At 35.0% G+C, this 12,354-nt stretch overlaps 1 protein-coding gene across 2 annotated transcripts in view; it reads right to left on the reverse strand.

Annotated features, from left to right (window-relative positions):
- Nucleotides 1-539: 539 nt before the first annotated feature.
- Nucleotides 540-12,354, reverse strand: part of LOC136039292 (nuclear distribution protein nudE homolog 1-A-like) — a 107,730-nt gene continuing 95,915 nt past the window's right edge. For both annotated transcript variants that reach the window (XR_010620417.1, XM_065722901.1), the window contains 2 exons: nt 3,623-3,705; nt 540-731 (listed from right to left, as the gene is read on the reverse strand). Coding sequence is in view for 1 of the 2 variants with exons in the window: in XM_065722901.1 (XP_065578973.1) it covers nt 674-731; nt 3,623-3,705 (141 nt within the window). In the remaining variant the exon portion in view is untranslated. The remainder of the gene's footprint in view (nt 732-3,622; nt 3,706-12,354) is intronic.

Genomic DNA, 12,354 nt, shown 5'->3' on the forward strand with positions numbered 1-12,354 from the left:
TTGGTCAAAAATATTCTCCAGGTAAATCGATTAGCCTAACCAATAATTTTAAGTGTTTGATTTTGTTGAACTTTAATAATAAACATATTAATGCATAGCTTAGATTTTTTGCTGTTATGATATAAATGTTTCATTTTAAATTGGAACAAGTGGTTAGGGTAATATTCTTACGTAGTTTTAATTATTCAGCCACTTCTTTTACAGAGTTTACTGACAATTAATGGCAGTTTCTATCTTTTGCCACAGCAGCCACGAAACATAATGCATCATACATAACACTTAATGAATTTTTTTGGCCCATTTCTGGTGATTTTATACACGTTCTTAATTTTTAGATTTGGCATTAAGTGCAAAAATTGTACACAAGCATTGAACATATTTTGGATTAAAAATCAGTTCCCCTGTCTTCTAAGATGTATTACGCCTCTTCTAAAGGAAACATATTAATAAAATTAATAATTAGATTCTTTATTTTATACTCTTTTTCCATGTAAGACTATTGCTAGCTTAATGATTTCATACTGGAAAAAAATCCAGAGTCTTAAAAAAAGCACTTAATTACGTTGATTTAACATACAACATTGCAGCGCATTAAGCTTTCTATTAGTAAATACAAATAAATTTTGCACTGCTTTGGCAGACATTAGAAACAAAATCTTTTCACTCGGGAAGATCAACACTTCAATAAACTTGAGACAGCAGATGATGAATTACCGCGCGTCATCTTAGTTCTAAAAAAAAAGACAAACAATTATAAATATCGACGGCACTTCATATCGATGCTTATAAACACGCAGCAGGAAGTTATATATTTTGTCTAACTAACCAGAAACGTAACAGTAACAACGGAATTACGCCTCTTCTAAAGGAAACATATTAATAAAATTAGTAACATTAAATTCCTAATTTTATGCTCCTTTTCAATACAATACTCGTTACCCGACAGTGCAACACAATCCCCCCCCCCTAATGATCCCATATATAGCCTTGATAACATATTTATCCATAAACTGAATCTAATTATCCTTTGTAATTTCTTTTATAGAAAATGTTTTTCTGCAGTTTTGATTCTATCTTCACCTGGGACTGAGAGCAATATTGTCCAAAATATTATTTGAAATGATATTAAAAGTGGATGATAATGGAAGGAAGCAGAACAATCTGATTATAAGAAAAATGCTGCATATTATATAATAAGAATTTCAATGTTCTAGTAGTTTCTTTTAGTTTGTATATATTCCAAGGGGCGGGGGCCATCATGAGCGGGGGTGGGTTGCATTGTCAGTTAACAACTATTATATTGAAAACGAGTATAAGATAAGGAATCTAATGTTACTACGTTTATTTTATTACGAAGCTTCCTTCAGAAGAGCCTTAATTCTATACTGTTACCAATAAAACTTACAACTTCAACAATAACAATATCAATGTCATTCAATAGTAGATGTTGAATTACCCCGGATCATCTTAGTTCTGAACGTAATATATGGAATTACAATTATAGATGGCTCTTCACATCGATCCTGCATTATATACGAAATATAGAAGAACCTAAAGGTATTGAGAAAAAAAAAAAAAAAAAAAAAAACAATGGCTTCAACACCAACTGGTTACTATTATTTTTTTGACTCGGCTTTTCTGAAGAGTTTGCATAGCGGGTCATGAATAAATCATTATCATTACAGCAAACAACAGGGCGTAAAAACGTCCCATTATTAGTCCTAGTTTCTATGAATAGAAACTGGCACTAGCGCCCGAGCAAAAACTAGCGCCATCTAGCATTTGGCATTTTTTTGAATTTTTTCAAGCTTCTTAAATATAATTTTTCCTAGAAACTGGAGATCAGACACTTGTTAATGCAGTAATTTAGCCAGCTACACTGGTTAAACTAATATTGATTTATTATTACACTGAAAAATGCCAAGAAACTTTAAAAGTTAGATGGCATTAATGTATTTCTTTTTTGTCGACATGCCAAGAAACCAAGATACTTTAAAAGTAGATGGTATTGCAAAAGGAACGCGAAAACAAAGGCTCTCTGACTCTGAAGTTTGCTGCAGATAATATGTAGATGTTCAGAGGGCTTCAAGTTACACTCCACAAAGTTAAGAAAAGTTGAAAAATAAGATTCGGGTTTTTTTATTCTCAAGATTAAAAACAAAGAAAATGAAATGGCAAACTAAACTACTTGTCGATTTGGTAACCGATGAATTCAATACTTGTCTGCAAGGCGCGTCTGCCTCCAATTTTTTTTTTAAGTTTCCATGAATACTGCCTGCTAAAAGTAAGTTTATTCAGTGTATTTAGTAATTATAAAAAGTCTGAAATTAAAAATGTACCAGTAATAAAAAAAAGTCTGAAATTCAAAGCTTTTATCAACGAAAAACTACTCTAAACTAACAGATAAAAAAGGGCAAGAATTGAAAAACACACAGGTTATACAACAGCAAGCGAAAAACAAAATTTAGGTGAGAGAAAGAGATATAAGAGGTTTATATAGATATTAAAGGTTATTAATAGAGGTTATTAGAGGTTATATAAGAGATTTTGTTTTGTTTCTCATTTAGTTTTGGATACAATTAATACAAATCAGTAATGTAAACTGCTCCATATTTACCGAACTCTATATTTTAGCAAGTATGAATAAACACACAAAAAAAGTATGGCTATGTATCATTCCCTAATAAAACGAAGAAAGTAGGGAACAAACTGTAACAAGCCTTTCTAAATAAAACAGGCCTCGGGTATAAGGCATAAAATATTAGAGGTAAGCTTATAACAATTCATTAGCAGAAGAAGAGGAACCAAAAGCTATTGAAAAAACAAACAAAAAAACAATGCCTTCAATACCAACCGGTTACCATTTTTTTTTGACTCGGCTTTTCTGAAGAGTTTACATAGCGGGTCATGGATAAATCATTATCATTATAGCAAACAATAGGGTATAAAAACGTCCAATTAATTGACCATATTCAGGTTCATGGCAATCGTATGGATTTCTGTCTTTCTAGTCCTTCAATTAATCACCATTATCACTTATTCCACAGCTTTCACTGTCAACTTTGGTCCTTTGAGCAGTGAGAAAAGGAAACTCTTATATATAATTGCATATTTAATGGTTCAGTTCAAAGATTATGAATAGAAACTGGCACTAGCGCCCGACAAAAACCAGCCCCATCTACCGTTTGGCATTTTTTTGAATTTTTTCAAGCTTCTTAAATATAATTTTTCTTAGAAACTGGAGATCAGACACTTGTTAATATAGTAATTTAGCCAGCTACACTGCTTAAACTAATGTTGGTTTATTATTACACTGAAAATGCCAAGAAACTTTAAAAGTTAGATGGCAATGGCGTAATTCTTTTTTGTCGACATGCCAAGAAACCAAGATACTTTAAAAGTTAGAAGGTATTGCAAAAGGAACGCGGAAGCAAATTCTCTCTGACTCGGAAGTTTGCTACAGATAATATGTAAATGTTCAGATGGCTTCAAGTTACTACACAAAGTTAAGAAAAGTTGAAGAATAAGATTCATTTTTTTTTTTCATTCTTAAGATTAAAAACAAAAGGAAATAAAATGGCAAACTAAACTAGTTCATTTTAATAGAAAACAAGCAACATACCTTGATATATCTTTGGCGCTAGTGGTCGACTTGTTTGTCTCTTTTACTAAGGTCTTGCAGGACGCTAATTTTGTTTCAAGAGCCTAAAAATAATTCCTTACTTAAAAAAACTTATATAATAAAAAATTAAGTTTTATAAAGTGAAACTTCAATTCCAAACTTAGGTATGCACAGTCAGCAATCAAACAAGCGAAAATATTAACACCATCTTTAAAATAAAACGGCAAATAGTACACTAAAAAAGGAATACGGCATCAGACTTTGCGGTCCCTACCGGCGGTGCTGATATCCATTTGTTGGCCCTTCAGCCAGGATGCGCAACAGGGGGTTGGGGCCAACCATCCTGTGCTTTCGCACACCCTTTCTGTTTACCTTCCCCATATTTCTCCAGGTACCCATCTAGAGCTGGATCGACTCCGGCTGATCTTAGAGAGTCACGCCACTAACCCCCGTCCCAAACTAAATAACTGGGCACACTAGGATTTGAATCCTCGCCCTCTGAGACAAAGGATCCTAATCCAGCGCACATTTAATGTGCAAAACGCAAGTGAATGTCAATGAAGAGGGAGACAAGAAGGTAACGAATGAAATCGACAATATTTGACTCAGCTGCCCGAATGAAAACAGACGATATCAATTATTTATGGTCAGGTCGCACCGTTGCAAGGTGCTGTTTTAGCCATTTTGTGCCAAACTGTACGTGAAAATTAAAGTAAAAAAACTCGTGTTAAAAGTCTATCTTCGAGTTTATAGCTTTTTGGTAAGGTGCCATTTATACATACCTTCTTAAACCACGGACAATTCTCATCGAAAATCCTTAAAAGTCAAACTTAAGATGGCGGAAACATTTTTTTTTTTTTTTTTTTTTTACTACGCTAATAGTTCTCTGAGCGTTATTCGAACATGTATAGCCCAATATCATCATATACAAAGCTTTAAATAAAAAAAAACTTAGAAAAAAATTCCTTGAAAATTTCCACTTCGGAGCTTGGTAAAAAAAAAATCGATATTTTTTTTTCTCGCAAACTTCAAACTGCCTTTATTTATCGTCAGAATAGACTATATGAGCTGCTTGGTCTTGAAAGCAACGACTCGGACAAACAAATTTAATAAAAAAAAAATGTAAAATTGCCCCACCCCCCTAAGTAATTCAAACTTAGCAATTAGACAATTCACCCAGTCAAACTTAATGTATTAATTCATACATTAATTATGTAATTAATTATTATTATCATTAATTATAATCTTTTCGGTACTTGTTGGTTATTCAAAATACAGCCAAGATGTGAAGTTAGGTTAACCCAAATGAAATAAAAAAAAAAATAATGATAAAATAATTTTTTAGAAACAAAATTGGGTAACCCTAGCCCAACCTATCCCAACCCTACCTAACATAACCTAGCCCCCCCTCTAATGTGCAAAAAAATAGCCCAAGTTATACAAGTCCAATGCATTGCATCATACGCAGCTTGTTACAGTAGCCATGAAACCGGTTTTCTGAGATTAAACCTAAGCGCAATTCTTGAATGTGTTTCTAATAACCGACAAATTCTATCTTTTCTTTTAATACAAAAATTACTATCTTTTCATTAAACTATTTCTTTCAATCAAAATCATGAATTACATTCCTATCACCAACATATAATAGCTTCGTTTATAAATGCACAGTTTATCTTCTAAAGGCAATTCCAGGCGACACTTTTTTCAAACAGAAAATTTTCTTCCTAAAGCTATGAAATCATAACGGGAAATAATCCTCAGCTATATTTCCTATCAATTGATGAAAAAGAAGTTTCATCAATGAGGATTTACGTGAGTATTCTCGGTTTTGAAAATCGTCTTATCAAAGCAGAAAATTTCAGTGGCAATCTATGCAGACTGTGCACCTAGTTTCTCCTCAGACAGTTGTATATTTATTTACAGTACATTTGTGGAGCAATCGCGAATTGGTAACTCAAATGTCCGCCTCTTACGTGTTCTTGAACGAAAAACCGCCATGAGCCCATTCATTACTATAATACAGAGCATTTTCAGTATGTTCCTGCAAACACTTCGTATTTGGAACTCTGTCAGATAACATTAAGAAGTGAATTAGGTGATCCTCTAGCAATAACAAAAGGTTTGGCTGTGATTACATGTCATTTTCGACCCATTCAACAACGAGATGGCTAACGGAAAAAATACATTGGTTTGTCCTGATATTTATTGCTATGTTACTACTCTTAAGCCACGACGCTGAAAACCTAATGAAGACTACTTCATAGATTTATCATCCAATGAGTTGTGGTGAAGAAATAATCAAACTCCCATCGCGACCGATGGATTGTCCCTGAAAATTACCTACTACATAATTTGTTTAGACAAACATGTGTCTACTTAAATAGAACATTGGTGAGGGCTAGCAAAAATCTATCAAAATATGGAAGCTATATACGTTTCATGTTGATGACTCCCAAGTCCTAAAAGAAATTCATAGGTCTTGCAATGGGCTATGATTATAGATCGAACATTGATACTGATGGTGAACTCGCTTAGGCCGTGAGCAAGAAGTATCATTTAGTTGGTAAACTAAATCATGAAATATTTAATATACCTCAATGGATGCCTCCCCATGTTAAAGACTGGCATAATGCTACAACTCGCTTCGTCCAATTTCAACTTGAGAAAACACTTGATGCATCACCGGTACAAATGTCAATCAAAAATCAACTATTCTTCATGCATGAAAGCAATAGTTCTGTTGCTTTCGCAATTGAAGAGTTAAGAGCCTCTGGAAATAATATGAAACTGCACGTTCCTCACACAATCACAGATAAAAAGCATATTGCCACTGGTTCAAGTACTTACACCAACTCTTCATTTATCAATTGTGAAATTTCTTGGAAACTAGCTTTGACATTAGTAAAAAGTGTCAGTGCCATAGGATCATGAAAAAGTTCGCCACACGAATTTGAAATGTTCCAAGATTTCCAAGCGATTCCAAGGTTTCCCGTTTTCCCCTCCAGCTACACCCAATATAACCGGATACGGTCTGGATTTAAAGTAAGAGATCTGAGACAAGAGGTCCTTAAATATCAAATTTCATTAAGATCCGATCATCCGTTCCTAAGTTACAAATACCTCATTTTTTTCAATTTTCCACCCCCTAAAGCCCTCCAGATGGTCGAGTTGGGAAAACAACTGTTATCAAGGAAATTCGTGCAGGTTCCTAATACGTATACAAATTTTCATCGTCCTTGCACGTCCAGAATCGCCAAACTCGCCAAAGCACTGGAAATCCCCCTAATTCCCCAAAAGAGATCGGATCTGGTCTAGTTATGTCAATCAAGTATCTTAAACCTGTGCTTATTCTTCCCATTATGTTTCATACCGATCTCTCCACTCTAAGCGTTTTCCAGATTTCCGATTTCCAAGATTTTCGTTTCCCCCTCCAACACCCTAGGTCCCTGGATCCGATTCGAATTGAAAATGGAGCATCCGAGACACAAGATCTTTCTATATATCATTTTTTCATCAAGATCCGATCACCCATTCGGAAGATAAAGATACCTCAATTTTCGCGTTTTCCATGGTTTCCGGTTTCCCCCTCGGATTCCCCACAATGTCACCGGATCTAGTCGGAATTTCAAAAAAATAAGAGCTCTGAAGCATAAGATCTTTCTATATATCAAATTTTATTAAGATCTGTTCACCCGTCCGTAAGTTACAAATAGCCCTTTCTCTATTTCTTCCAAATGCCCCCTCCCCAACTCCACCAAAGAGAGACAATCCTGTATGATTATGTCAATGACGTATCTAGGACCTTTGTTTATTCTTATCACCAAGTATCATCACGTATCTAAGCATTTTCCAAGATTTCCGGTTTCCTCCTCCAATTCCTCCCAATGTCACCCGATCCGGTTAAGATTTAAAATAAGATTTCTGAAACATAAGGTTCATCTAATTATAAAATTTCATTAGGATCGAATCTCCTTTTCGTAAGTTATTAATACCTCATTTTTTCCAATATTTCCGAATTACGGAATTAACAACCCCCCCCCCAACTCAACCAAAGAGATTGTATATTGTCTGGTTATCTCAATAAAGTATTTAGGACTTGTGTTTATTTTTCCTTCCAAGTTTCATCCCGATTTCTCCACTCTAAGCGTTTTCCAAGATTTCAGATTTCCCCATCCAACTCCCCCAAATGTCACTAAATCCGGTAGATATTTCAAATAATAGCTCTGAGACATAAAATTCTTCTAAATATAGATTTTCATTAAGATGCAATGACCCGTTCGTAAGTTAAAAATAACTAATTTTTTTGAATTTTTCCTAATTAACCGTCCCCCCACTTCCCCCTAGATGGTCAAATCTGGAAAAAGACTATTTCTAATTTAATCTGGTCTGGTTTCTGATACACCTGCCAAATTTCATCGTCCTAACTTATATGAAGGTGCCCAAAGTAGCAAAACCCGGACAGACAGACAGACCGACAGAATTTCCAATCGCTATATATCACTTGGTAAATTCCAAGTGATATTAAAACCAAGAAAACACTATATAACACTTTTTACTGTCAGAAATTGAATAAAAAAAACTATAGAATTTTACTCGTTTTTCATGATGTGAGTCAATCCGTTGCCCTTAATGTGCTTCACAATTGAATTCAATCCATTTCGTAGTCTGGATGTATGCATTACATTTGCTTTCGATACGAAACATAATGGTTCTTCCGACTTAAATTTGCTCAGATACAACACATCTACGAAACAAATCATCCCACTCACATGTTTGTCGACTATCCTTTCCAATTTCAACTGCTACATTGGGAACTCTTATATTCGTATCTTCACTGTAAATTCGAGGCTTCAGTCTTCGAGGCTTCAGTCTTCCCCCCCCCCATCCATCCGCTACAATACTACAGTTTAAAGTTAATCTATATTTTCTGATGTACGTGCTTTTTGCATTTATTTAGCTACTAAATAAAAAAAAGTTCTGAGTTCTGAGTTCTTTATTTAACATTAAAATCCATAAACAAAAAAATTACTTCAAGACAATCTCCCCCATAAGGCTCCATGGCCGGGAAAGAACAGGGGAGAAAAAAATACCAACAACAAAAAATATAAACAAAAACCAAAAATTGAGTCGCCAACCTTAATAATCTCCAAAAAAATGACAAGCTAGGCAGGGAGTGCTTCTTCATATCTGCTGTTTCGAAGGTTTTGGACCCCCCCCCCGAAAAAGATTCCTGCGTACGTGCCTGATGTGCTCATAGCTCGTTTTAATTTTCCACCCTCCGCCTCAACATTCTTTAAAAACTTTACTTCCAAGATTTCCAAGCGATTCCAAGGTTTTCCGTTTCCCCCTCCAGCTCCACCCAATATAACCGGATACGATCGGGATTTAAAGTAAGAGCTCAGAGCCACAGCTTCGTGTGAAAGGTCTAACTTGAAAATGTATGCCGTTCATGGTATATTGCTTTGTCACCCTTTTGACAATCTATGTGCTCATAGCTCGTTTTGATTTTCCACCCTCCGCCTCAACATTCTATAAAAACTTTACATCACTAATCTCACTTTGCGAATTAGTAATTGTTTAGTAAAATTAGTATCAGTATGTGCGGAGCTCCTTTTGTTTTCATCAATACACGCTGAAAGTTTTAAATCAATACCATGAACCATTCCTGAAGCATTGTTGATACAATCTCTTGACAAGATTTACTCCTTACTACAGTTCGTTACCACGAACTGTTTGATTTTTGGATGGGATTGATACTGACACGGTTAAATATTCAAAAATTAAGTTTGTTATAATTATTCAGGTTTGCTGTCAAATAGCAATTCAAATTGATGGGAAAACTACTTTAAGAAGTTATGCATATGGAAAGAGTATGGATAGGTCACTACCACGGAGAAATTTGAACTCAATCCTCGAGATTCTAAGGAGTGTGTCAAATCCGCTCAGCTGTGGAAGGACTGAATTATGAATAATATACAATAAGACTATTATAATATTATAAATAATATTATACAATAAGACTGAATTATGAATTTTGATGTTATCATAAACAAAGGCTGTCTAAGTACAAAAGAGATTGTATTTAGACCAAATTAATTTTAAGGGTTTCGAGGAAGAAGATGAAAGAAGATTTCCATCACGAGATATGGGCAATAAAAGCAGTAGTTAAAAGACACCAAGAAAACCAAAAAAAGAAGATTTATCTGACGAGCAAAAGCCGAAAACTTAAATGGGTCCAAGACCGTTCACAAGGTCTTGGACCTTAAGAACGGCTAGAGATAAATGAAACGACTAGAGATTGAATTTTAAGATTCCAAAGCAATTCTTTAAGTTTACTAAGGTTTGATATATTAAGAAATAAAAACAGGACATTTGCTTTTGAGAAACTTTGAAGTCAAATAGAAAAACTATAACCACGATTTTAATAGATGCAACGGCAGCTGCAACCTTGCAAAGGCCAAACCACTGCACATAATAACCGAAAATTAGCTACGCGTTGTTGATACAACATCTCAACAAAATTTTATTGATAACAGGATAATGGTCATCTCGGAATAATGAACAATGAGATAGCAGATAAAGGAGCTAATTATGCTCGACAAACAATCTACCACAGGGAGATTTGAACTCGATCCTCAAGATTCTGAGGAGAGTGTCAAATCCGCTCAGCTGTGGTAGCTGAATATTAAACTGAATTATGAAATTTGATGTTATCATAAAGAAAGGCTGCCTAAGTGCAAAAGTGATTGCATTTAAGACCAAATTAATTTTAAGGCTTTCAAGGAAAAATATGAAATGGGATTTCTATATGGAGATATGGGCAATAAAAGGAGTAGATAAAAGACATTAAGTAAACAAAAAAAAGAAGATTTATCTGACGAGCTAAAGCCGAAGAAGTAAATGGGTCCAAGACATTTTGATGGCTAGAGATAAATGAAATGACTAGAGATTGAATATTATCATTCCAAAGCAATTCATTAAGTTGACTATGGTTTGATATACCAAAAATAAAAATAAAACATTTGCATCCGAGAAACTTTGAAGTCCAATAGAAAAACTACGACCATGATTTTAATAGTTACAGCGGTAGCTGCAACCGTGTAAAGACCACATCACTGCCCATAATAACCCAAAATTAGAAACGCGTTAGAAAGAAACTGGTCAGTGAGAAAAAAATGTCGTTTCTAGCTGATCTCCAGGAATGGTAAATCTGTCTATTTATCTTCTATATATATATAAAAATAAGTTGTTTGTTTGTGTGTCTATTGACTGACGTCATGTTTTTGTGTCGACTGACGTCATGTTTATCGACTGACGTCATTATAAGGATTGAGCTGTATGTCGTCATGAAGTTGTTTGTCGACTGACTTCATGTTTGTCGACTGACGAAATTACAGACCGGGACACAAATGACGACCGGGACACAGGGAATATAAATGACGATCGGGACACTCAAAAAGAAATTACAGACTGGGACACCGGGACACTAATAACGACCGGGACACAGGAAACATAAATGACGACCAGGACACGGACACAACTGCAACGAAGACGCCGGGGGCACAGGGGGGATATATAAATGACCACCGGGACACAGGGAATGTTCGATTAGCAATCACCATCAACAAAGCTCAAGGGCAATCATGACGTCGTTATAAGATGACACTACAGACCGGGACACCAGGACACAAATGACGACAGGGACACGGAGAATATAAATAACGACCGGGACACTCAAAGAGAAATTACAGATTGGGACACTGGGACACAAATGACGACCGGGACACAGGGAATGTAAATGTACACAGGGAATATAAATGACGACCGGAAAACTCAAAGAGAAATTACAGACCGGGACACCGAGACACAAATGACGACCGGGACACAGGGAATATAAATGACAACCGGGACACTCAAAGAGAAATTACAGACTGGGACACCAGGACACAAATGACGACTGGGACACAAGGAATGTTCGATTAGCAATCAGCATCAACAAAGCTCAAGTGCAATCATCAGAATTATGAGGTATAGATATGAATACGTATTGTTTTTCCCATGGACAATTATATGTTGCATGTTCAAGAGTCGGTAAACCTGACAATCTATTTATATGCACAGACAATGGGACAGCGAAGAATGTTGTATATTCGCAAGTTTTACGTAGTTAAAAACATATATATATATATATATATATATATATATATATATATATATATATATATATATATATATATATATATATATATATATATATATATATATATATATATATATATATATATATATATATATATATATATATATATATATATATATATATATATATATATATATATATATATCTATATTCACAGGTGGGACACAGGGACACAACTACAATGACGCGTAACTGATATGGCGCGTAACGACTTACGCGCGCGGCGGGGCTTGGGGGGCGCGCAGGTGTTGTGGTGGCACGAAGCGCCACCCCAACAGCTAGTATTATCTAAATTTGTCTTAATAGTAAAACGTCTTTTCAAAAATAAACTTATAGGAATTTCAAAAAATAACCTGAAATTCCTTAAATGACGTCAGGTCGAAACAAAAAATCAAACTTCGTCAAAGCAAACTTTGAAGTCAAATAGAAAAATTATAGCCATGATTTTAATAGATGCAACGGCAGCTGCAACCTTGCAAAGGCCAAACCACTGCCCATAATAACCAAAAATTAGCTACGCGTTGTTGATACA

Source organism: Artemia franciscana, chromosome 19 (genome assembly GCF_032884065.1).
Source record: "Artemia franciscana chromosome 19, ASM3288406v1, whole genome shotgun sequence".
Lineage (NCBI taxonomy): Eukaryota > Metazoa > Arthropoda > Branchiopoda > Anostraca > Artemiidae > Artemia > Artemia franciscana.